We start from the raw sequence: 23900 nt of genomic DNA on the forward strand, positions 1-23900 counted from the left end.
AGACATATGCCAAGCAGGCATTTGATATTTTTATTGGCGCTACTTTTCAAACCGTTGAGAAACTGGTCGGGTCTGGCCTGATACCTTTCCCCCCCACTCTGCCCCCCCCCCCCCCCCCAGTCTCTAGGTCTGGGGAATGGCGAGGGCTGAGGGCAGCTTTCAGCAGGATCTCCTCAGTAACCATTCGACAGCTCCAGCATTCCTCTCCTCAGAGGTTGTGCAAACCCTACCTCAGGATAAGCCAGAAAAAAGGGACTGCCTCCGACCTATCAGCCACAAGCTAAGCAGAGATTAGGCCGGCCCACTGGCCAGTCCAAACAAGCCCTGGCTTGCCCTACTCAAAAGCATGGCACCTGTCTCTACCAGGACACCAGCGGGGACTTGCTTTCCAATTGCCCTGCAGGGGGGGAAAAAGGTGCTTTCTTAGCAAAGGCTTTGAAGGCCACCCTTCGTTGATTCCTGCCAGACTGGAGCCTGGGGACACTAAGATAAGGCGTATGGGGGCGGGGGGAGGGCGCTTGGGGGGAACAGAGTAGCCTTCACCGGCCTTTCCACCCCAGTGATGACACTAGCCAGGACGCGGCAAACTGTAGTTCCTCAGGCACTTGTGCGTTTGCTCCCCCAGAACCCTCAGAGGTGGCCTCTTGGATAATCCTGTTGTCTCAGGGGGGAACTGGTTCATCTGTGACTGCTGAGGAGGATCAGAGAAAAGCTTTCTGGAGGCACTGCCTACAGCGAGCACCGCCCACCTTTGATCTCATTGGGCCCCCGGAGCCAGGACCCTCCTGCCAGCCCAGAAATGGAGTTTTAATATAATATCAACTGGATCCAGGAATTATTAGAAGAATTCAAGTGAGGCCTGGAGAGCGGTAGGGGCAGCTGTTGCTCAGGCAGGCAGGAGGCACGGTACTTTACACATCGCCCCCCTCGCTCTCCCCCCTCTTTCCCCCTCCCCCACAGGTTCTACTTTCACTTGTCTGGGGGACGGAGATTGTTTTGGGTAATCTGCGTTGTAACTACTGAGGACAGAATAAAAGAGTAAATGTGGGCTGGAGAGATGGCTCAGAGGTTAGGAGCACTGACTGCTCTTCCAAAGGTCCTGAGTTCAATTCCCAGCGACCACATGATGGCTCACAACCATCTATAATGACTTTCTGGCATGCAGGTGTACATGCAGGCAGAAGATCGTATAAATAATAAATAAATCTCTTTTTTTAAAAAAAAAAGTCAATGGGAATGGAGGAGAAGTCGGGTTAGCCCCAGTGGTGTGGGTGAGACAGGAAAAGAAAACTCACATCGGACAGCCAGGAGAGTGTTCCCATGGCAACAGGACACTGAAGTCACCATGTAAGGATGAGTTTCCTCGAGCTGCACTGGCCTAGGGAGCCCAGCATCCTCATCCCTTCTTCCCAGTCGGCCTCGGGCTCCTTTACCCCAAGAATACACTTCCCCCTCTGCCAAGAATTCGAAAGAGTAGGGCACAACCTAAGCATGTGGCCAAACACCAGACAGCAAGCAAGACTCCAAAAGGACGGGACTGAGCATAACCCACCACATGCTTGCCCTGGCCCCCCCCCCCCTCACCTGCCCCAATGGCTACCGTGAAGGCATCCCCACAGGCCACCATCACCATCCTGATGCCCTCTAGGCCTTGGACCCGACAGGGTGCTCTGCTGACCCGGCGGGAACTGGTGCCCAGCTGCCCATGTTGATTGCTGCCAAAAGTATAGCAGTCACCAGAGGCTGTAGGGATGGGAAGGCGAGAAAGGAAAGGGCAGCACTTGAACCGAAGTGTGGAGGAAGCCTGGTAAATCCCCCTCAGGCCTCCCGTCCTGTGTCCCGCTCACCAGTCACTGCAGCCGAGTGAGCAGTGCCCAGGTCCACACACAGGAGGGGCTCCTGGTCCAGGGGTGCAGAGGCCAGTGGGGTGAAGCTCAAGGCCTCCTCCACTTGCTGGTGGGGAGCAGGCTCCTCCTCTAAGGATAAGCGGTCCAAGCCTAGCTTGTTGAACCTAAGGATGGAGCCCGAAGCTTGTATAGCCCACCTTTTCTCCCCCTCCCCACTAGTCTCTGCGGGGATCCCGCCCTGAGCTGAACCAAATAGTAGTTCCATCGCTTTAGTTCTGAACCACGGAAGGAGGGAGGCGCTAAGGTTTGAAAGCCTTTGCATCCCAGCACAGCAGGGAGCCAGGCCCATCACTTTGATTCACCTGTTACTTCCACAGGCCAGGGCCTTGCCAGGCAAGGTGAGAATCATGGAAGTGTCAATGCCACAGGTTACTCTTTGAGCTTCCTGTCCTGGGGGCACAGGCACCTGCTGGGGGCAGTTATGAGACTCCCTGGTGCCTAGGCCCAGCCTACCTACAAGAAAAACAAAACAAAGAACAGGGTTAGTTGGAGCCTTAGGGATGGTAATACCAGAATAAAAAGTGGATGGATCACTCGGGGAGGCAGAGGCAGGTGGATCTCTGGGAGTTCGAGGCCAGCATGGTCTACAAAGCGAGTCCAGGACAGCCAAGGCTACACAGAGAAACCCTGTCTTGGAAAAACAAACACAAACAAAGAAAAGAAAAGTGGCCAGGTCTCAGCCAGCATGCTTCTCCTGGGCCTCACTGCTGGTCAGTCATTTAGACACGCCTCATCCCAGCTGCAGCTGGGTGTGTGATGAAGCGCGCCTCTAGTCAGTTAACCACAGCACCCGGTGCTGACACGCGAGGATGCCATGAATAGGAGGCAAGCCTGGGCTACAGAGTGAATCCCAGGCTAGCAGAAGCCATAAAGCAGGGTTGTGTCTCACAAAAACAAAAAAAAAAAAAACAAAACAAAGCTGGGTATGGTGGCACACACCTTTAATCCCAGCACTCAGGAGGCTGAGGCAGGTGGATCGCTGTGAGTTTGACGCCAGCCTGATCTACAAAGCGAGTTCAGGATAGCCAAGGCTACACAGAGAAACCCTGCCTCGAAAAACCAAAACCAACCAACCTGGACTACAAAGTGAGTCCAGGACAGCCAAGGCTACACAGAGAAACCCTGTCTCAAAAAACCAAAAAAAGAAAGAAAGAAAGAAAGAAAAACCACCAGTTTCCCCAGGTGGACAGTGTCCCCTTTAATTGCAGTGTTAACCTTTGCTCTACCCCCGGCGTCCTCTAGCGTCCCTCCTATAACACACATGCTTAACACTTGAGTCCTCCAGGACAGGAACCCATCTATGACATCGCCTGTGTCAACACCTAGCCGGGTGGGCTGAGGGTATAGGTCACAGCTCACTGGCAGAGCCCATCCTTAGTACTGTGTGCAATGTCTTGGTTCCTAGGATTGCAATAAACAGTAAGTACTGTTAGAACAAAATCTCCCTGGTGCCACAAGCCTGAGTGAATCTACCTTTTGCCCGTTTGTTTTTGCTTTGCTTTGCTTTGCTTTGCTTTTGAAGCAGGGTTTCACTAGGTCCCCCTGGCTACCCTGAAACTTACTCTGTAGACCAGGCTAGGCCTTGAGTGCTGGGTTTAAAAGCTCTATTTCCATCTAAGCACCTAACCAAGGATGAGCACATGGTTAAGTATGAAATAATGGTTTGTCCAATGAGTGGACAGAATTCGAGAAAAAAAGAGGAAGGAGACAACGGGCTGCGGAGAGGCGGGTGGGCATGACAAGGAACAGAGCATGACGGACACAGCTGGGAGAGGGACCCTAAAGGCTGGAGCTGGGTGGTGGCCTTACCACCGTCTCCCCGGCCCCAGGCAAACAGTTCTCCATCTGTAGACAGGGCCAGCACATGAGAGGCCCCACAGGCCACCTGTACCATCTCGTAGCCTAGCAGGGCTTCTACAATGGTGGGCTAGAGACAGGGAGAAAAGCAAAGCATAAGTGAAGGTCCCGACCATGGTCCCAGCCCCCTCTCTTGCAAGACAAGCTGAAATTTCTCAGAAGGTAACTGTCTCTTTAACTCCAACCACACCCATGCACAGCACGAAGACACAGCAACAGGTGGGACGCCATTGGGGGGGGACGCTTCCTGGACTTCCCCCTATCTGACCCAGAGCAGGTGCAGCCTGGGAACGAATGGGACTTGTGGCTTCTGGGAAGTCCCCTACCCCCAATCTGCTCTCAGCTCTCAGAAGAGGGCTCCCTGCCATCCTCTCACTTCCTCTCCCCGGGGCACATGTAACACCCACCTGGCTGATGTCAGTGAAGTTGCCATGGCCTAAACAGCCGTTGCTGCCACTGCCAAAGGTCATGATGATGCCTCGGTCTGGGAAGGAGGGCGGTGAAAGGCAGGAGAGGTAAGCAGGCGTGAGGCTGCATTTCAGGCAGGTGGCTCGCTTAGAGGTTGGAGGAAGAAGATCGACCCGGAGCTAATGCTGATCTGGCAGCAAGCACCAGGGCTGCTGAAGCCACTCAAGTTGAGGGAGGACTTGGGAGCCTGGCTGGTCAAACTTAGTGAGATGCCGCCTCAAAACAAACGGACCTCAAAAAAGTCAAACGCCTGTGTGGGGGGGCATGCTTTTAATCCCAGCACTCAGGAGCAGGGGGATCTCTAAGAGTTCCAGGCCAGCTAAGACTACATGGCACGGCCTTGCCTCAAAAATAAATGAATGAATGAATGAATGAATAAATAAATAAATAAATAAATAGGGGAGCTGGAGCGGTAGCTCAGAGGTTAAGAACACTGGCTGCTCTTCCAAAGGTCCTGAGTTCAATTCCCAGCAACCACATGGTGGCTCACAACCATCTATAACGAGATCTGGTGCCCTCTTGTGGTGTGCAGGTGTACATGCAGGCAGAATACTGTATATGTGATAAATAAATAGGACTTTTAAAAAATGCCCTGGGTTGTAACTCAGTAGACTGCTTGTCCATCGTGTACAAGGCCCTAGGTTCAAGCACTAGTCCTGAGGGAAGGGGGGGGGGGTGGAGGGGGGTATTGAAGTATTGAAAAGGGCCTGGAAGGGCAGGCAGGATGGGGGGCAGTCATAGGTGGTCTCCTTACAGTCCGTGATTCTGAAGTAGTCAGAGCCTTGCTTTCTCTGTCTACCAAATGAGGATAACACATTCACTGCTAGGCCTACTGTGCCAGGGAAAGGCGTTCAGCCTCTACTAAACAGAAACCAGTAACCCTTTAGGCATTGACCGATTTGGGATGTCTGTCTTCCTCCCGTCCCCCCATAGCACTCCCCTGACAAGCTCACCAGTCAGGCAAGCCGTGAACAGGTCCCCGCAGGCCACATGCTTGATGGTCACACCCGACTGGCCCTCCAGGAAACGTGAGACAAACTGGGGCTGAGGCAGCTCTACTGCCCCCGGGAGGAGTGTGCCTCCTCCAGCGCCCAGGGGTGGAGCCTGCAGAGGAGTGGGTGACGCCTGAGGGTCTGAACTCCACTTCTGGGGTCGCACCCTGACCCGGCCAAGCCCACTGCCAACATGCTCACCTCCCACAGGATGAGGCGGCCAGAGCGTGTGACGCCAGCCTTCTGCGTGCGCCCTGCAGCCACCTGGACCACCTCAGTGTTGAGCATCGGCAGCCTCAGCGGAACGCTAAGGCCACCACCCCACGTGTACACGGAAGACAGTGGAGGTGGGATGGCCGGTCTCACAGGTCCCCGGGGGATGCCTGCGAGAACAGAGTTGGAGGCTAGTTAGACTAGTGAAAAAGGTAGGGTGTCCCCAGAGCTCCAGCCGCAGGTCCCAACCAACTCACCCCTGCACCGAGCACTGGTGGCCCTGCTCCCTGTTCCGCCAGGGGCCATGGGTGGTCCTGCGGTCAGGGACTTCTCTGCCCTGTGGGATAGAGAGAGAGGCCTTAGCACAATCCTGTGTCAGAACTATACACAAGGAAGGCTTAGCCCTAGATCTCTCGTGCTCCCACTGGGTGCCCACCCCTGCTGCCCAAGGCCCAGCTCCCTTCACAAGCCTCCTCATGCAGACGCTGCCCACATCGGTGTGGAGGTTGAGGAGGGCCCGGATGCAGAGGGGTTGCGCCATGATGTGGCTGAGGGGTGGCCTCTGCGCAGGCTCCAGGCTGAGCAGACTCAGGACGAGCTGGCGCAGCTCAGGGCTGTACCGGTCAGAGATGGGTGCAAACGTACCACTCATGATCTTCAGCACCAGGGCCGGCAAGTTCTGTGGAACACATGTGGGGATGGCCAGGTGCTGGCTCTTAGTGTAAGGTAGCTCCCCCACTGACGTCTACCCTCAGGACAGGATGCTGCAGGTTCATTAGAGATGGTAGGAGAGCCTAACACTGCTTTCAGAACTTCCTAGTCTGAAACAGAAGTTTCTGCTTCGTCCTTGAACCTCCCCACCCCCACCCCACGCCAACTGGGGGAGGAGAGGGAGGGGTTGGCTTTGGGAGACTCCAGGCTTGCTCCTGGGAATGTCTCTAATCTGATGGGAGAATCCAGGATCCCATTTATACCTTCAGGAATTCTCAAACTAAAACAGGACTCCAGCCCTCCCCAGGCTGAGCTGAGCAAGGGAGAGAGGCCCAGTCCTGCCCTGGGTAACCCACCAGCAGGTGTAGCGACTGATGATGACTCAGCCAGCCACAAGAGAAGAAACACAGAAGTGGCCAGAGCTAACTGGAGCTCTGGGTCCCTTTGTGGTGTCTGTACTCACCTAGCGGTGTCTGTACTCACCGCAGCCTCAAAGGCTCTCTTGAGGCTGGCTAGCTCATATAAGACACAACCCAGAGCCCAGATGTCACTCTTCTGGTTGTAGGGCTTGCCCTCACACAGCTCAGGGGAGATGTAGCATGGGGTACCCACCACCTGCAGGAGGGGAACCCATGTCACAGCCCTGGGAAGAAACAGGCTCTAGCTGGAGACTCTCATCTGTGGACAGCTTCTGAAAGCAGGCCGAGCAGCCAGGGACTAAGGGAAGGGAAGAGGCAGGGATGTAGAATAGGGCGCAGCTATGAAGACCCGCGGGTGTCCCGAGCCCTCCGCTCCCCCCCCACCCCCCCACCCCCCCCCACCCCGCCCATCCAGGCACCGTGTAGGCCTTGCTCTTGCTGCTGAGGATCTTAGAGATGCCAAAGTCACCGATCTTGACAACCATACGGTGCTTGTCGAGAAGGATGTTCTGCGTCTTGAGGTCCCGATGCAGAATGAGGTGCGTGTGCACGTGGTGCAGCGCCAGCAGGATCTGCACGAAGAAGTGGAGGATGGTCTCCTCCTCCAGCAGAGAATTGCAGCGCTTCTGGATGAACTCAGCCAGGGTGCCACCTGCAGCCCAGAGAACAAAGCAAGACCTGGACCTTTCCCACACTGCGGGTGGTGGGGGGGGGGAGCGACAACCCATCGCTTTTATGGAACAGGACACTGGGACCAGAGAGGGCAAGTAATGGCATCCAGCTACCCTGGAGGGGAAAGGGCCCTCTCGGCTGAGGAAAAGACATCTGGTCTACCTGGGGCGTATTCCATGGCAATCATGAGTGCCTTGTCCTCCAGAAAGTTCTCGTAATACTCGATGACGTTGGGGTGGTTGAGCAGTTTGAGCACCTGGCACTCGTTCTGGGCCGCCTGCCGCTCTTCTTTGGTCATCTGTTCCACCGGGATCTGCTTGATGATCACCAGCTTCTGGTCAGCCTTTCGAAGGCACAAGTGCACGATTCTAGGGACACAGAGCACACACCCAGAGCAGGCACCAGCTAAGCTTCCGGCCACACGCTAGGGCAGCCCAGAGCCCACATAGTCTTCAGATGATTCACAAACAGAAGGAGCTCTGGGGGCTGGAGAGGTGGCTCAGAGGTTAAGAGCCCTGTCTGCTCTTCCAGAGGTCCTGAGTTCAATTCCCAGCAACCACATGATGGCTCACAACCATCTACAAGGAGATCTAGTGCCCTCTTCTGGCCTGTAGATGTTACATTCAGCCTGAACACTGTATACATAATAAATAAATATATCTTTTTTTAAAAAAAAAGGGCTGGAGAGATGGCTCAGTGGTTAACAGAGCCACCTGCTCTTCCAAAGGTCCTGAGTTCAATTCCCAGCAACCACATGGTGGCTCATAACCATCTGTAATGTCATATGGCGCCCTCTTCTGGCTTGCAGGAGTACATGCAAGCAGAGCACTGTATACATAATAATAAATAAATTAAAAGAAAGAAAGAAAGAAAGTGCTCTGGAGAGATGGCTTAGCACCCACTTCAATAAGCTCAAAGCCACCTAGAACTGCAGCTTCCAAGGACCTGATGGCCTCTTCTGGCCGCCACAGGGGGCACTCGCTCACACACAAAAGTAAAATAATAAAAAGTAAATCATGGGCTGGAGAGATGGCTCGGTAGTTAAGAGCACTGACCGGCTGCTCTTCCAGAGGGTCCAGGTTTGGTTCCCAGAACCCACATGGCAGCTCACAACTATCTGTAATTCCAGCTCCATCTTCCGGCCTCCACCGACACCGCATAAACATGGTACATATGCATATATTCTATGCAAAAGACCCAGACATATGATAGAAAGTACAGGGCCGGGCGTGGTGGCGCACGCCTTTAATCCCAGCACTCGGGAGGCAGAGGCAGGTGGATCACTGTGAGTTCGAGGCCAGCCTGGTCTACAGAGCGAGTCCAGGACAGCCAAGGCTACAGAGAAACCCTGTCTCAAAAACAAAACAAAAACAAAAACAAAAACAAAAAAAAAAAGAAAGTACACACACACACACATACACACACACACACACAATGTAAATAACAGTGGTGGTGCATGTCTGTAATCCTAGCACTCTGGGAGGCAGAGACAAGAAGAAATGTATTTCAGGATTTCAAGATCATTCTTAGCTACACGGTGAGCCTGAGGCAGTCTAAGGTCCAAGAGACCCTGTTTCAAAAACAGCAAGCAGGGTGCTGGAGAGATGGCTCAGAGGTTAAGGGCACAGCCTGCTCTCCCAAAGGTCCTGAGTTCAGTTCCCAGCAACCACATGGTGGCTCACAGCCATCTGTAACGTGATCTGATGCCCTCTTCTGGCCTACAGGTGTACATACAGGCAGAATACTGCATACATTAAATAAATATATAAATCTTTAAAAAAAAAATAACAAAAACATCAAGCAGGTCAGCAAGATGGCTCAGTGGGTGAAAAGATGCTTACTGACAAGCCTGGGAACGCAGACCTGCCCATGGGTAAGAAGGAGGGTCTTCTGACCTTTACAAGTCTATGAAAGACCACACCAGCCAAGTGGTGGTACCACACACCTTTAATCCCAGCACTTGGGAGGCAGAGGCAGGCAGATCTCCATGAAGGAGCCGAGGCCTCACAAAGTAAACACTCCCTTGAATGCCCCCCCCAAAAGGAAAGAAAAACTGTTTTTAACCTACGTAAAGCTAGGAATTTTACTTTTTTTTTTTACTTTATTTTATGTGCATTGATATTTTGACTACATGTATGTCTGTGTGAGGGTATTGGATCCCCTGAAACTGAAGTGACAGTTGTGAGCTGCCATGTGGTTGCTGAGAATTGAACCCAAGTTCTCTGGAAGAGCAGCCAGTGCTCTTAACTGCTGAGCCATCTCCCCAGCCCTGAATTTTACTTTTTAAATGCCTTCCTCATATGTAAATCTGTAAAATGCATTCATAAGCAGTTTGTAATCTCATTTACAATAGAAATTCCTTGTTTTTGTTTTGTTTAAGGTTTGGCATTTAAAAATACATATTTTTGCCGGGTGGTGGTGGCGCACGCCTTTAATCCCAGCACTCGGGAGGCAGAGGCAGGCGAATCACTGTAAGTTCGAGGCCAGCCTGGTCTACAAAGCGAGTCCAGGACAGCCAAGGCTACACAGAGAAACCCTGTCTCGAAAAAGCAAAAAAAAAAAAAAATAAAAAAAAAAAAAATAAAAATACATATTTTCAGCCAGGAGGCATGGTGTCACATGTCTTTTTGTGTGTGTGTGTGTGTGTGTGTGTGTGTGTGTGTGTGTGTGTGTCACATGTCTTTAACCCCAGCACTCAGGAGGCAGAGGCAGGTGGATCACTGTGAGTTCAAGGCCAGCCTGGTCTACAAAGTGTGTCTAGGACAGGCAAAGATACACAGAGAAACTCTGTCTTGAAATCCCAAAAAATTATTAAGCCGGGCATGGTGGTGCACACCTTTAAATCCCAGCACTCGGGAGGCAGAGGCAGGTGGATTGCAGTGAGTTCTAGGCCAGCCAGGTCTACAAAGCGAGTCCAGGACAGCCAAGGCTAACACAGAGAGACCTTGTATCGAAAAACCAAAAATAGCCGGGCGTGGTGGCGCACGCCTTTAATCCCAGCACTCGGGAGGCAGAGGCAGGCGGATCGCTGTGAGTTCAAGGCCAGCCTGGTCTACAAAGTGAGTCCAGGACAGTTAAGGCTTCACAGAGAAACCCTGTCTCGAAAAACCAAAAAAAAAAAAAAAAAAAAAAAAAAAAAAAAAAAAAAAAAAAAAAAAAAGAAAAACCAAAAATAAATAAATAAATAAATGAAATTGAAAATTAAATAAAAGCACATATTTTATATGCATAAATGTTTTGCTTGCGTATATTTTTGTGCCCATAAAGGTCAGAACAGGGTGTTGGATCCTCTGGACCTGCAGCTTCATATGGTTGGGCCACCATGTGGATACTTGGAATAGAGCCCTGTCATCTGCAAAAATAAGTGCTCTAACCACTGAACCATCTTCCCAGCTCCTGGTTTCAGGATTCTGAAAACACAGGATGGGAGGCAGAGGCAGGCGGATCGCTGTGAGTTCGAGGCCAGCCTAGTCTACAAAGAGAGTCCAGGACAGCCGAGGCTATACAGAGAGACCCTGTCTGGAAAAACAAAACAAAACCACAACAAAAACATAAACCAACCAAACAAACAAACAAACAGCCTGTCCCTTGGCCTTCTGAAGCCATCCCTGTCGCTCCCGTCACTCTGAGATCTAAACTCCACATAGCAGCCATAATGACACTTAGCTGTGTTTCCTTTTCAGTACTGCAGATCAAATCTCTCTACCACTGAGCTACAGCCCCAACCGAAAATGTCCTTGAAAACCCCACATGGGTCAGATTAGCTCACTCCTTTGCTTTGTTTTGTTTTCAGAGACACACTCCCACAGAGCCCGGGCTGACCTTGAACTTGCTATGAAGTCCGTCTGTCTATTCAGCGGAAGACCCCGGGCTTCCTATCCTCACGCACTTCTCTCTACCTCCACTACCAGTGCTGAGAGTCCTGGCATGGGCCACCACACCCCATCCCAGAGTTTTAAAACTCTTCCCTGGGGTGTAGCTCTGTGATACTGTGAATTCAACCTCTGTTACAAACACAAACAAAACCCTCCTAGCCTTCATACCTTAAATCAGCTTAACCTCTTACTTCATTTTTTCAAGATCATAATCTGGTCCCCACCCTCCAGGACAGGCACATTCTCCAGCCTCTTGAATGCTGTACAACTCTGCCCAAGGGAGGCTCTTCGCAAATGTGACTTTACCTGCCAGAAGGACTCTGCCTGACCCTCGTTTCTTCAAGTCTTTTGTTTCTGTTGTTGTTTTTTTCTTTCTTTCTTTTTTTCTGTTGTTTTTCTTTTTTTAAAAAAATATATACTTATTTATTATTTATACAGTATTGTGCACAACAGAAGAGGGCACTAGGCCGGGTGGTGGTGGCGCACGCCTTTAGTCCCAGCACTCCGGAGGCAGAGGCAGGTGGATCGCTTTGAGTTCGAGGCCAGCCTGGTCTACAAAGTGAGTCCAGGACAGCCAAGGCTACACAGAGAAACCCTGTCTCAAAAAAAAAAAAAAAGAAGAAGAAGAAGAAGAAGAAGAAGAAGAAGAAGAAGAAGAAGAAGAAGAAGGCGGCGGCACTGGATCTCATTACAAATGGTTATGAGTCACCATGTGGTTGCTGGGAATTGAACTCAGGACCTTTGGAAGAGCAGCCAGTGCTCTTAACCTCTGAGCCATCTCTCCAGCCCTTTCTTTCTTTCTTTCTTTCTTTTTTTTCAAGACAAGGTTTCTCTATGTAGCCCTGGCTATCCTGGAACTGGCTCTGTAGACCAGGATGGCCTCGAACTCACAGCGATCTGCCTACCTCTGCCTCCCAAGTGCTGGGATTAAAGGTGTGGGCCACCCCCACCCAGCTTGCCTATGCTTTTTTAAGATTTATTTATTATTATGTATACAGTCTTCTGCCTGCTTGAACATCTGCACACCAGAAGAGGACACATGTCATTATCTGCCTATGCTTTTAATGTTAGTTATATTTAAAAATTTTTTAGATGTATTTATTTTATGTGTATCAGTGTTTTGCTGGCTTATATGCCTGTGGACTAGGTAGATACCTGGTGCCTGCTGAGGGCAGGAGGGGCCCAGCCTCTTGGTGGACTCCTTAAGTTGCCTTTTGGTACTAAGAAATGAAACCTCAAGCATGTTAGGCAGGAGCTCTACCACTAACCTACATCCTCAGTCCCTCGTTTTCTTTCTTTTTCTAAAATGTGAGATGGGTAGCACTAAGTTGCTCAGGCTGGCCCTGAGCTAGTTACATTGTTCAGGCCTGCCAGGCATGTACCATAAAAATTGGCTTCCTGGCTTTTCTTTTGGAGACATTTCTGTGTAGGCCAGGTTGGCCTCGAATTCACAATAATCCTACTCCATCTGTTCCCAAGTACTGGAACTACAGGTTTGTACCACCCACCCCACGTGGTGCAAGGACTCTTAATAACCGTCCATACCTGCTCAAACTAAAGTAACTGCTTTACAATATTGTTTATTTGCACCAGTTTCCTATGGGCTAAGTTCGTAAAGGGGATGGTACCTCGCCTGTTTTGGTCATAACTGTACACTCCAGGCGTCTGACCGGTGCCACCGACGCTCATTATCAGCTGTAGCAAAGAAAAAGTAATCTCAGAAAACTATCTTCCAAGGGCACAGGCTGGCCTGGTGGGCGTGGTCTCTCCGGGGGCGGAGCCTCCCGCCTAGACCTAAGGACCGGATGCCTAGGCGGGGCATCCCATAGTGGTGCTCTGGCTTCCAGGCGGGGCCAGCAGGACCATGATTTCTCGCTCGGAATTGGGACCTATTTTGTTTCTCCCTTAGCATTTCCTCCCCAGCGCCCTGGCTCACCCGAAGGCACCTCTTCCCACCACTCGGATCCGCTCGTACTTCTCCATCTCTTTTTCTCAGTTACGCTTCTGGAATTCCCCATGGTGCGCGTGCGCGGACCCTCCCACCCGGGGAGCTCCTCCTCCTAGCTGTAAGACTTTTTTTTTTGCAGGGCGGAGCTGACGGAACAGGGGCGCCAGTTCAGCCCCCCCCCCCGCCCCCGCGCCTTTTCTCTGACTGTAAACCCAACCCGGACGCTAAATCGCGTTCCTCTAACGGTCTTGCCCCGAAAGAGGGATCGAAAGATAGCCATTCACGGTTTCTTGACGAGCCCCTTAGTGCTCAGCACGGTACCGGGGACTTTGCACAGGGTCTAGGTAGTTTAACTGGAGGAATGAGGCGCCCACTATTCTGCCCCGCGCAAACAAGATTGTCTCCCAAAGATCAAATACGAGTGGGAAGCGCCGAGTCCCCGCTGCGCAGGAGTGACACTTCAGAAAGATAAAGGGATTCCCTAGTGACACCTGCCACGTAAAGGATAAACCACCAAAACGGAAGCCAGAGCGCGCTCTGTGCAGGGTTAGTTAGGTGTTTGCCTAGGGAGGGACGGGGAAAACCCCAGTTGGACAAACTGATTCACGCGGAGAGTAGGTGACGTGGTCCCCAGGTTGTCACAACTACTGAACCAGCGCTCTCGGCCTTTCAGACATCCCCACCCCCACCCCGCACAAAAATGCTGCTTTAGGGGGACTCAATCCCTGATGTTCATCTCGAACCTCCTTGGGGGTGAGATGGAAGTGGAAGTAAACCTCTACCCGAAAGAAAGCATCAGGTTGTGGGAAAACCTGAGAAGGTTCTACGCGTCTGTCCAGAAATAGTGGGCTGTTCAGTATCACTGTGAGGGTTTCGACCAGGGTGAACGTAATCCTGATCTCTTCATGAAGCCTGCTGTTCTAAGTGAGTTATAAAACTTCAGTATCCGGTCGTTAGCTAAGGGTTAAGGTTCCTATTTTTGAATGGGTGAGGGAGGCGAGGGAAGAGATGTTTATCTTTTGTCCCTGCCTCACCCCAAACTAGCCTACGTGGTGGAATGACCAGAGAAAACCTGTGGTCACTGGCTCAGGCCGGAAGCGCCCAGTGGACAACGAGGTAAGAGGGAATGCAGGAGGTAAACTGCTCACTCAACAGATCACACCGTGCTGTCACTTAGTAACCCACTGGGGCTTTGAGTGACCCTGGAGCCCCAAGGGGGTTAATGTGTAACCCTAGAACCATCAGGGAAAACAGCAAACACCCCACCCCACCCCAAAAAAGGCATTGGTCCCTGGGTCTCTACACATGGGTTTCGAGTCTGTTTGTTTTCTTTTTCCTATTGAAGAAACACCGTTCTCCTAGTCTCCACTTTGTGGTCGCGTCCCTAAATACACACGCCCCTTCATTTTCCCTCCTCGGCTCCCGGCTGCTCCTTTTCCTCCGGAACCCTTGTGGACCCCGTACCACAGTGAGGACAGGCTGACACCTAGTGGCCAGAGGCCGCAATTACTCTAGGCCATTGCCCTGGAGAGGGTCACCCCAGCTGTCTGGGCAAATCCGCAGCCTTCCCCGCCCCAGCCTCCAAGGAGCCAGAAGAGAGTTGGGACTGTCTGAGGGAGGATTGTGACAGCCGCTGTGCTCCAGGAGCCCAAGAGTGGTGGGGGCGAGAGGTGATGGTGAGTGACTCAACAGTTCCCAAGCACCACTCTTACGGGGCGCGGTAGACACAGGTAAACACGTCGGTCTCCTTCCCCGCAGAAGAATCGAGTCTGGGAGGAGCCGTGGTCCAAGGCGGCGCTCCGGATCTCAGGACCAGGGTTTGGCCGCCCCGTTTGTGTGATGGTTCCGCCCAGCTCTGTCCTGAAGAAAGTTGAGAGCGGAGGGTTCTCGCGGTACCCACTCAGAGTGTGGGAGCCGGTGGCGGCGGAGAAAGTGGGGACGTGAGCTAGTGGGGCAGTAGGCATGTGGGCACCCCAGGGCGCCTTCGGCTGTCGGGAGGCGCCAGACAGGGGTGCTCCGGCGGCGATGGCGGGGACAGCCCCTTCGCGCTCGAAGTCGGCGGGATCCGGGCGGGGCCCCGGGGGACACAGGGCTCGCGCCCTACTCGCGGCAGAGGCGCCCGAGGGGGCGGGGGCAGGCGGCGGGGCGGGGCGGGGGCGCAGGCGGCAGGGGCGGGCAGAGGCCTCGCCGGGAGCGCGGGGAGGAGCGAAGGGGCCTTGAGGGCTCCGCGAAACTGTGGGGCTGGCGGCCCGAGGCAGAGACGGTCGTGGTTCGCTGGCCGGAGACGGAGCGGTGTTCCCAGAACTGCCGGAGGAGACGGCTTAAAGGGCGGACAGACGGACGGCAAAGAGGGCCAGCATGCCCCTACTGTTGCACCCCGCCTGGCCGCTGCTCCTGGGCGCCACTCTGACCTTCCGAGCACTCCGGCGCGTGCTCTGTCGCCTGCCCCTGCCTGCACACGTGCACACCGACCCCCTGCGCACCTGGCGTTGGCACAACCTACTTGTCTCCTTCACCCACTCCATTGTATCAGGGATCTGGGCACTGCTGTGGTGAGTGAACAACCAAGGGTAGTGAGGTGGCCGTGGGATCTTTCGCGGGGTGCTCGGGCTGGTCTCCCTGTTGCTATTCCCATCACTCACGAGTGAGCAGACGCCAAGGAGCTCACCTGATTGCGTTTGGAAAACTACCCAACCAAGAGCGGCTGTGGGAAACCCGAGGTACCTGGGCTTAGGCCAAGCCCCTCCTCACCCTCCAGCCAGCCAATAGCAGGCACCTAAAAGCCCTGGGACTAGCTAGAGAGTTGGGGGAGGCAAGGGTCCTCGGGGAGGCTGCAGGCACAAGGTCCCTTTTCTGTTCCAGCATATGGCAAACCCCTGAAATGCTGGTGGAGATTGAGACGGCGTGGTCGCTTTCTGGCTACTTGCTTGTTTGCTTCTCTACAGGTAGGCTATGCGCAAAAAGGCGGGGATTAGGAGATTGTTAGACCACTGAGCCTGTTCAGTGATTTCCTCTTTTCCTGCCCCTCCACTAGGATACTTCATCCACGACACTGTAGACATCATTGTTAGCAGACAGACTGGAGCCTCTTGGGAATACCTTGTCCATCATGTCATGGTAAGTGAGAAACTGGTGAAGTGAATACAGGCAACATGGTCACAACTCTGAGGTTACCTAAGATTCTGTTTTCGCTCCCTCTGGAGCCAGCAGACTGCCTGGGCTCACCTACTACCTAGGTAAACAGACTAGGAATGTCACTCAGAGCTAGACCTTACTGGACAAAATCCACCTTTAATTCCAGCATTTGGGGAGGTAGAGGCAGGTGGATCTCTGTGACTTTGAGGCCAGCCTGGTTTACAAACAAGTCCAGGACAGCGAGAGACAGAGAACCCGTCTTGAAGGAGGGGAGAAAAAGTGCCTAGGAGTGCATGGCACCTGTTTTCAAACGCCCTTCTCCTGTCACTTTGCCCCTTAGGCTTTGGGCGCCTTCTTCTCTGGCATCTTTTGGAAAAGGTTCGTTGGTGGTGGCGTCTTAACACTACTGGTGGAGGTCAGCAACATCTTCCTCACCTTAAGGATGATGATGAAGATAAACAACGCCCAGGATCTCCTCCTCTACAGGGTCAACAAGTATGTGAACCTGGTCATGTACTTCCTCTTCCGCCTGGCCCCCCAGGCCTACCTCACCAAGCTCTTCCTCCAGTATGCTGACCAGAGGACCCTGGGGACCTTCTTGCTGGCCATCCTGCTCATGCTGGACTTGATGATCCTCATCTACTTTTCTCGCCTCCTCCGCTCTGATTTCTGCCCTGAACGAGCTCCCAGGCGCCAGAAAGACAAATTCTTGACTGAGTGAGAAACAACCCAGGATGTGTGGCAGGGACAGCAAGCACAGCCAACAACTTTGCAACATAAACCAGGGCTTTGCCCGCCCCAAGCCTGGGTGTACTCTGGAGCCAGCCTTTCCACCTTTAGCCTACACCCACACTGTTGAAACACTAATGAAAGCTCTCCTCTGAAGTCCTCTTCTTGGGCAAGGGGTGAGGGAAGCAGACCAACCGGTTGGGCACGGTTAGGGCGAGGACAAGACACTGTCAAGGGCCAGCCAACCCACACCACCCTGAAATGGATGCTGACTACTCTAAAATAACCCCTCTGGTCTTCCAGACTCTGGCATTTGGTTTCACAACCGCCTCTTCCAGGGATAAAGGAAGGAAGTCTTGTAAAGCTTGTCCTCTGAACTTGTGATGGAGGCATGTCCCAGGACAACTAACACCTGCCTGAGTAATAAACACCTGTCTTGAGCTCTAGCACGGCGCAGTAACAGTGGCATCTTAGTAGATGACGTCTTTTCTGCTCAGAGCTGGGAAAGCACTGGGACCCAGCACCCACCTTACTTTAGTATGGCCTTGTCCCCAGCCCAATCAGAAAGCGACAAAAAGACAAGCAGCCTTATTTATGGTGAAAAAAGTGTGTATTTAGAATTAGCCAGCTGGACTCAGTTTAGATGATCCCAATCTGAAAAACAAGAAAGGGAGTGAAGTTAATGGAGTTAATGTTTAAAGTGAGCTGGGAGGGCAGCAAGGGGGAAAGTAGTCAGACGCTGATGTGAAGTGCTGACTGTGCAGGGCCCTTACCTTGTTGGCAACATCCAGAGCATCATAATCAGGAGCCAGTCGAACATATGCCTTCTTCTCTCCATCAGGCCTGAGTGGAGAAGGAAGGCTCAGAGCGGGATGCTCTCATAGCTCCAGTCCTCCCACATGCCTCCCCTAGGTCTCTGCTACATCAGTGGTTCCTTTGTTGGTGTCATTCTTTTCCAAACAGCAAGTTTTCCATCATTTGCACAGAGGGGCTAAGAGTCACTTTGAAGCCGTGCGATATTTAAATAAACCCACCCGAGCCCTTTGGTTCCTGCCTGGTCCCACTCACCTTATCAGGGTATTGACTTTGGCCACATCAATGTCGTAGAGTTTCTTCACGGCCTGTTTGATCTGGTGCTTGTTAGCCTTGACGTCCACAATGAACACGAGTGTGTTGTTGTCCTCTATCTTCTTCATGGCTGACTCGGTGGTCAGGGGGAATTTGATGATGGCATAGTGGTCAAGCCTAGAGGGGATGGGAGATGGAGTCAACTGCCCTGGGCCAGTATTCAATAAGGCGGGCTTTACTTTGGAACCCAAGGCTAGGAAAGAGTAGGTGCATCAGACAATAGGATAGCAATCACCATTGTCAGACTTTGGTCGCTACATGGTGTCATCACATGCACCTGAACCCCAGGAAGCAGAAATCTCCATTTAGAAACAAAACTTGTATAGTGGCCCACAGCTTAAATCCCAGCACTCAGGAGGCAGAGGCAGGGGGATCGCTGTGAGTTCAAGGCCAGCCTGGTCTACAAAGCGAGTCCAGAACAGCCAAGGCTACACATAGAGACCCTGTTTTGGGCGGGGGAGATATGGCCTTACAATACAGCACAAGCTGGCCTAACACCCAACAGCTACCAATTTCATATACACCCCCTTCTTGTCTGAGGAAGGGCCCCATATATCCAAGACCAGCCCACCAAAGATGACCTTGGACTTCAGATTTTCTTGCCCTGACCTTCTAGCGTTACAGGTTAACCACCACACATAATTTATACAGTGCTGGAGACTGAACCCAGGCCTCCAAGAGCTTTAGTGAGTAAATACATTCCGAGCCCCAGGGCCTACTGCAACTCTGTTGGCTTGAGCGGTCAGTAAACAACTTTTCTTTAAATTCTGAAAAGCTAACCGTATCCAACTATTTTCCCCAGTGAACACTTCTTACCCAAACGTCACTGGTAGTTTAAAAAGTTTTGTTTCATTACACCATTAGCAAGGCATCACGCCCAATGCAGATAACCCACACCACTCAACTTTCACGTGTTGCTTCCAGTAAGTGCCATGACGTTTGGAGCCAAGCAGCTTCCCTTTGAAGTCAACTTTCCAACAGAGATGGGACAATTAACTTACGAAGACCTCACATCTTCACCAGAGCAGCACACTGGACCATTAGGACAAGCTACGGGTGATAAAGGACAGACGCTAACGCCTTACTTGTTCCTCCTGGGTGCGCTCTTTCGAGGGTATTTGGGCTGCCTCCGGAGCCGCAGGGTCTTGGGCCGCCGGAAGGTGGGTGACGTGCGGATCTTCTTCTTCTTGTGGCTGTGGACGCCTTTCAGCACTGCCTTCTTAGCCTTCAAGGCCTTCGCTTTGGCTTCGGCTTTGGGAGGGGCAGGAGCTGAGAGAGAAGGAAATAAACCTAGCGCGCAAGACACATAAATCGATCCCTTCCGGCGGCCCGGCCAGCACGCGCGCATCAGTGGTTCCTTTGAAGACATCATAGGTCTCAGGAGACGTTAGCTTTTTTTTCCATCATATGCACGACATTGCAGGCGAAGATAAAACGGTGTAACGTAAACCCCATTAAACGTGGATAAAGGGCGAAGGGTAAGGATTACCCTTATTCTCTTCTAAGTGGGGAGACACGGGGCGCCACCCTGTGGATGTTAAGTAGCTTCCCAACGCCACCGGGCTGGCTATCGGTGGTGGGCGATGCCAGGCGGGTTGCCTCTTCAACCCCGTTCACCGTCACCGGCTCATGAGGCTTGGCCCACGCGGTCCTCCTACACCGCAGTGTGTGCCTAACTGCAATACGGAGCGACACAGTAAGTAGCCTACGGCTTAGCCCGGCAGCCGTCTTCCCCGTGAGTTCGCTCTGCGAATATCCCCAAGCCAACCCCGCCACAGCCCCATGCCGCAACACACCTTCCTTCTTCGCTTTCGGCGCCATCTTGGCGAAAAGGATTACCCATCCTCGTTCCCATGAGCTTATAGAATGAAGTCTCATCCAAGTCTCGCGATAGTTTGTACGTAGCGCTGATTGGATGATTCATAGTTCTTGGGCTTCCTGGGAACTGCAGTTCCATTTCATTTCCTAGTGAGTGTGATCAAGCCTGCGCCGCTCCTCCCTTCGTAACGCCCTACGGCTTCTTGGGAGTTGTAGTTATTTTGCTTTGGTTTGTTTTGCTTTGGTTTTTCAAGAAAAGGTTTTTCTTTCCTTTCTTTATTCTTCGTTTCTTTGTTTCTTTCCTTCCTTCCTTCTCCCCCTCCCTCTCTCTGTCTTTCTCTGTCTCTCTCTCTTGTTAATTTGTTTGTTTGGTTGGTTTTTCGAGATCCACTTGCCTCTGCCTCCCGAGTACTGGTATCAAAGGCGTTCGCCACCACGCCCTTACTGTTAAAGTTTTCCTATGGAGTTGTAGTTTTTAAAGATACATGTTTAAAAAATAAAAATAAAAAAAATTTAAAGATACACGTTTAAACTGGGCGTGATAGCCGGGCGTGGTGGCGCACGCCTTTAATCCTAGCACTCGGGAGGCAGAGGCAGGCGGATCACTGTGAGTTCGAGGCCAGCCTGGTCTACAAAGTGAGTCCAGGACAGCCAGGGATACACAGAGAAACCCTGTCTCAAAAAACCAAAAAAAATAATAAATAAATAAATAAATAAATAAACTGGGCGTGATGGTATACACCTATAGTCCCAGTATTCGGGGAGGCTGGCAGATCTCTGTGAGTTCGAGGCCAGACTGGTCTACAAATGACAGGACAGCCAGGGCTATTATTACACAAAGAAACTGCCTCAGTCAGGCACATTGGAGCACACCTTTAATCCCAGCACTCAGGGCGGCAGAGGCAGGCAGATGGCTGCAAATTCAAGGCCAGCCTGATCCTCAAATTGAGTCTAGGACAGCCAAGGATACACAAAGACATCCTGCCTCGAAAAGAAACAAGCTGAGCGTGGTGGTGCATGCCTTTAATCCTATCACTCGGGAGGCAGAGGCAGGTGGATCGCTGTGAGTTTGAGGCCAACCTGGTCTACAAAGCGAGTCCTGGAAACCCAGCTAGGACTACAAGAGAAACCCTATCTCGATAAACTAATAAATAAATAAATAAATAAATATTAAAAAAAATAAAAGTAAGAAACCATGTTTCCAAGAAAAAAATAGATAGATAGATAGATAGATAGATAGATAGATAGATATGTAGGTAGATACACTGCCTGGTATAAATAGAGAGACAGTCTGAAGTACTTTTTAGTCCAAATCTGTTATCCCAGCACACAGAAGATAGGAAGATTGAAACAAAGAAAAGGCCAGCCTGCTTTACACAGTAAATTCCAGACCAGCCAGCACTACATAGTGAGAATGTCACAAACAAATAAATTAAAAGCAGAATGCAGGGGCTGAAGAGATGGCTCAGAGGTTAAGAGCGCCATCTGTTCTTCCGAAGGTCCCGCGTTCAATTCCCAGCAACCACATGTGGCTCACAACCACTTGTAATGAGATCTGGTGCCTTCTTGTGGTGGGCAGGCACAGGTGTGGGCAGAATCCTGTATACATAATAAATAAATCTTTAAAAAACAAACAAACAAACAGAATGCAGTTTGGCTAGTAGAGGTGAAGCAAAGATTTGCAATGGTAGAACAGGATTTCCCATCACTTCTTCATATAACATCTGTGGAAAATTAAGGTGCCAGAGCTGAACATGACTGCCGCAGTGATTTGGTGGCAGGGAGAAAAAAAAAATCAAAGGGAGCGCACACCTGTTATCTCAGCACTCAGGAAGGCAGAGGCAGGTGTATCTCTATGACTTTGAGGCCAGCCTGATCTCCAAATAGAGTCTAGGACAGAGAAATACTGTCTCAAGAACAAAAACAAAAAATAAGGGCTGGAGGCATGGCTCAGCCGTTAAGAGCACAGTCTGCGGCCAAGCGTGGTGGAACATGCTTTTAATCCCATCACTTTGGAGGCAGAGGTAGGCAAATCACTGTGAGTTCGAGGCCAGCCTGGTCTACAAAGCAAGTCCAGGGCAGCCAAGGCTATACAGAGAGACCCTGTCTCAAAAAATAAATAAATAAAAATAAAAGCTGGAAAGTCTGGTAGGGACTGAGGGATTCTAGCAAAATCTGGAGGCCAGGTCCGCTTTGGTATGGTATAAGTAGGTGCCACTGCCTGGCCTATATAATAAGTAATAAAATTTAAAAATTTTAATTTAGCCAGGTATGGTGACCCATGCCTGTAATCCCAGCACTTGTGAGGCAGAGGCAGGTGGATCTCTCTGAGTTCCAGACCAGCCTGGTCTACAGACTGAGTCCAGGACAGCCAGGGCTACACAGAGAAAAATCCTGTTTCAGAAAAACAACTACAAAAAGATTTTATTTTATTTTATTTACTTATTTTTTATTTGTTTTTTTTTTTTTTTTTTTTTTTTGAGACAGAGTTTCTTTGTATAGACTTGACTTGCTTTGTAGACCAGGCTGGTCTCGAACTCACAGTGATCCACTTGCCTCTGCCTCCCGAGCGCTGGAATTAAAGGCCTGCGCCATCACGCCCGCCTTTATTATCACTTTGTGTGTGTGTAGTTAGTTGTGGTCCACTAGATGTGAATGCTGTGAGCTAAACTCAGGTCCTCGGCAAGAACAGCACACACTGTATTATCTGTTGAACCAGCCCCTAATATTTAAAACAATTTCATGTGTATCAGTGTTTCACCTACATGTAAGTTTGTGCACCACATCCATGCCTGGTGCTGGTGCCAGTCTGTGGAGCCCAGAGGAGGGTGTTGGATCCCCTGGAACTGCAGTTGCAGACTCAATTGTGAGTTCCCAGCCGGAAGCAGAACCCCTGGCCTCTCCAAGAGCAGCAAGTCGTGGTCTTTTTTTTTTTTTTCTGGGACAGGGTTTCACTATGTAGCCTTGGCTGTCCTGGACTTACTTTGTGGATCAGGCTGGCCTTAATCTCAGAGCGATCCGACTGCCTCTGCCTCCGGAATGCTGGGATTTAATGAGAGCCCACCATGCCCGGCATGTTTTTAATTCTTGATCTTTCTCCTGACATAATCTGGAGACAGGACCTTGCTATACAACTCTGGATTGCCTGGAGCTCTCTATATCTCTTTGTAAACAAGGCAAGGTCATGCCTATGCCTCCAAGTGTGTAGACGATCACCATACCCATTTGTTTGTTTTGTGTTTTCAAGGCAGGGTTTCTCTGTGTAGCCTTGGCTGTCCGAGACTCACTTTGTAGGCCAGGCTGGCCTAGAATTCACAGCGATCCACTTGCAAGAGCCACCACACCCAGCTGGATTTTTTTTCTTTTTTTTTTTAAGGCAAAGTCTCACTCTGTAGCCCAGGCTGGCTTTAAACGAGTCCTACCTTGGCCTCATGAGCGCTGGAATCACAGATGTGAGCCAACAGGCGAGACTTCAGTAATATTCCTTCCTTTAAGTGGTTCTAACCACAGCTGAAACAACTTATGGTTTATCTAGGATAACCTGGTTTTTGCTGTAAGTCCTCAACCCTGAACTAGCCCTCCTCTCCTAGTACTGTGTTCTACTCGTTTTCACTTTTGTGTTTTTTGGGACAGGTTTTCTCTGTTTAGCCCTGGCTGTCCTGGACTCGCTTTATAGACCAGGCTGGCCTCGAACTCACAGAGATCCACCTGCCTCTGCCTCCCAAGTGCTGGGATTAAAGGCCTTTCGAATATCTTTTTTTTTTTAAGATTTATTTATTATTTACACAGTAGTCTGCCCACAGGTGTGCCTGCCCACCACAAGAAGGCACCAGGTCTCATTACAGGTGGTTGTGAGCCACCATGTGGTTGCTGGGAATTGAACTCGGGACCTTCAGAAGAGCAGACGGTGCTCTTAACCTCTAAGCCATCTCTCCAGCCCCCAGGCCTTTTGAATCTTTAACTTTAGCTCCAGACACAGTTTTTTCCTCCTCTTTCTCCTCCTCCTCTTGTGTGTGTGTGTGTGTGTG

The 23900-nt window shown here is 51.2% G+C and overlaps 3 protein-coding genes across 8 annotated transcripts; 1 reads left to right on the forward strand and 2 right to left on the reverse strand.

Annotated features, from left to right (window-relative positions):
- Positions 1-16: 16 nt before the first annotated feature.
- On the reverse strand, positions 17-13225 carry NEK8 (NIMA related kinase 8). 5 transcript variants are annotated; one of them, XM_084747965.1, is made up of 16 exons: positions 13051-13206; positions 12743-12809; positions 7402-7607; positions 6987-7219; positions 6632-6763; positions 5908-6116; positions 5695-5774; positions 5426-5607; positions 5186-5336; positions 4172-4248; positions 3717-3834; positions 2210-2360; positions 1848-2011; positions 1585-1743; positions 1296-1454; positions 17-691 (listed from the first exon to the last, which is right to left on the reverse strand). In XM_084747965.1, the coding sequence occupies exons 3-16, from the start codon at positions 7535-7537 to the stop codon at positions 663-665; spliced, it is 1980 nt and encodes a 659-aa protein (XP_084604091.1). In that variant the 5' UTR covers positions 7538-7607; positions 12743-12809; positions 13051-13206; the 3' UTR covers positions 17-662. The 5 variants fall into 5 exon arrangements, with proteins under 5 accessions (XP_084604091.1, XP_084604092.1, XP_084604090.1 ...); XM_084747966.1 differs by having other exon boundaries at positions 13061-13081; XM_084747964.1 differs by lacking the exon at positions 12743-12809 and having other exon boundaries at positions 17-688; positions 13051-13225.
- A 1992-nt stretch (positions 13226-15217) lies between these two features.
- Positions 15218-17372, forward strand: TLCD1 (TLC domain containing 1). Of its 2 annotated transcripts, none has more exons than XM_084747982.1 (4): positions 15218-15614; positions 15925-16007; positions 16097-16179; positions 16538-17372. In XM_084747982.1, exons 1-4 carry the CDS (start codon positions 15421-15423, stop codon positions 16916-16918), a joined length of 741 nt encoding a protein of 246 aa, XP_084604108.1. In that variant the 5' UTR covers positions 15218-15420; the 3' UTR covers positions 16919-17372. The 2 variants fall into 2 exon arrangements, with proteins under 2 accessions (XP_084604108.1, XP_084604109.1); XM_084747983.1 differs by lacking the exon at positions 15218-15614 and adding an exon at positions 15621-15782.
- A 142-nt stretch (positions 17373-17514) lies between these two features.
- On the reverse strand, positions 17515-20004 carry RPL23A (ribosomal protein L23a). The gene is made up of 5 exons (XM_084747984.1): positions 19851-20004; positions 19140-19323; positions 17995-18171; positions 17700-17769; positions 17515-17580 (listed from the first exon to the last, which is right to left on the reverse strand). Exons 1-5 carry the CDS (start codon positions 19930-19932, stop codon positions 17566-17568), a joined length of 528 nt encoding a protein of 175 aa, XP_084604110.1. The 5' UTR covers positions 19933-20004; the 3' UTR covers positions 17515-17565.
- Positions 20005-23900: the final 3896 nt, after the last annotated feature.

The sequence above is a fragment of the Acomys minous genome (genome assembly GCF_964271855.1).
Source record: "Acomys minous genome assembly, chromosome: 12".
Taxonomy (NCBI): Eukaryota; Metazoa; Chordata; class Mammalia; order Rodentia; family Muridae; genus Acomys; species Acomys minous.

Bases quoted from the DNA above. Each gene is read 5' to 3' on its own strand.
- TLCD1 (XM_084747982.1), top strand. From the start codon at position 15,421: ATGCCCCTACTGTTGCACCCCGCCTGGCCGCTGCTCCTGGGCGCCACT. The intron at 15,615-15,924 runs GTGAGTGAACAA...TTTCTGTTCCAG, and splicing joins GGGATCTGGGCACTGCTGTG to CATATGGCAAACCCCTGAAA. The intron at 16,180-16,537 runs GTAAGTGAGAAA...TTTGCCCCTTAG, and splicing joins ACCTTGTCCATCATGTCATG to GCTTTGGGCGCCTTCTTCTC.
- RPL23A (XM_084747984.1), bottom strand. From the start codon at position 19,932: ATGAGACTTCATTCTATAAGCTCATGGGAACGAGGATGGGTAATCCTT. The intron at 19,324-19,850 runs GTGTGTTGCGGC...CTTCTCTCTCAG, and splicing joins GCCGAAAGCGAAGAAGGAAG to CTCCTGCCCCTCCCAAAGCC. The intron at 18,172-19,139 runs GTAAGGCGTTAG...CATCCCCTCTAG, and splicing joins AGCGCACCCAGGAGGAACAA to GCTTGACCACTATGCCATCA.
- NEK8 (XM_084747963.1), bottom strand. From the start codon at position 13,097: ATGGAGAAGTACGAGCGGATCCGAGTGGTGGGAAGAGGTGCCTTCGG. The intron at 6,764-6,986 runs GTGCCTGGATGG...CCCCTCCTGCAG, and splicing joins GCAAGAGCAAGGCCTACACG to GTGGTGGGTACCCCATGCTA. The intron at 2,361-3,716 runs GTAAGGCCACCA...TTTTTCTTGTAG, and splicing joins CTGGGGCCGGGGAGACGGTG to GTAGGCTGGGCCTAGGCACC.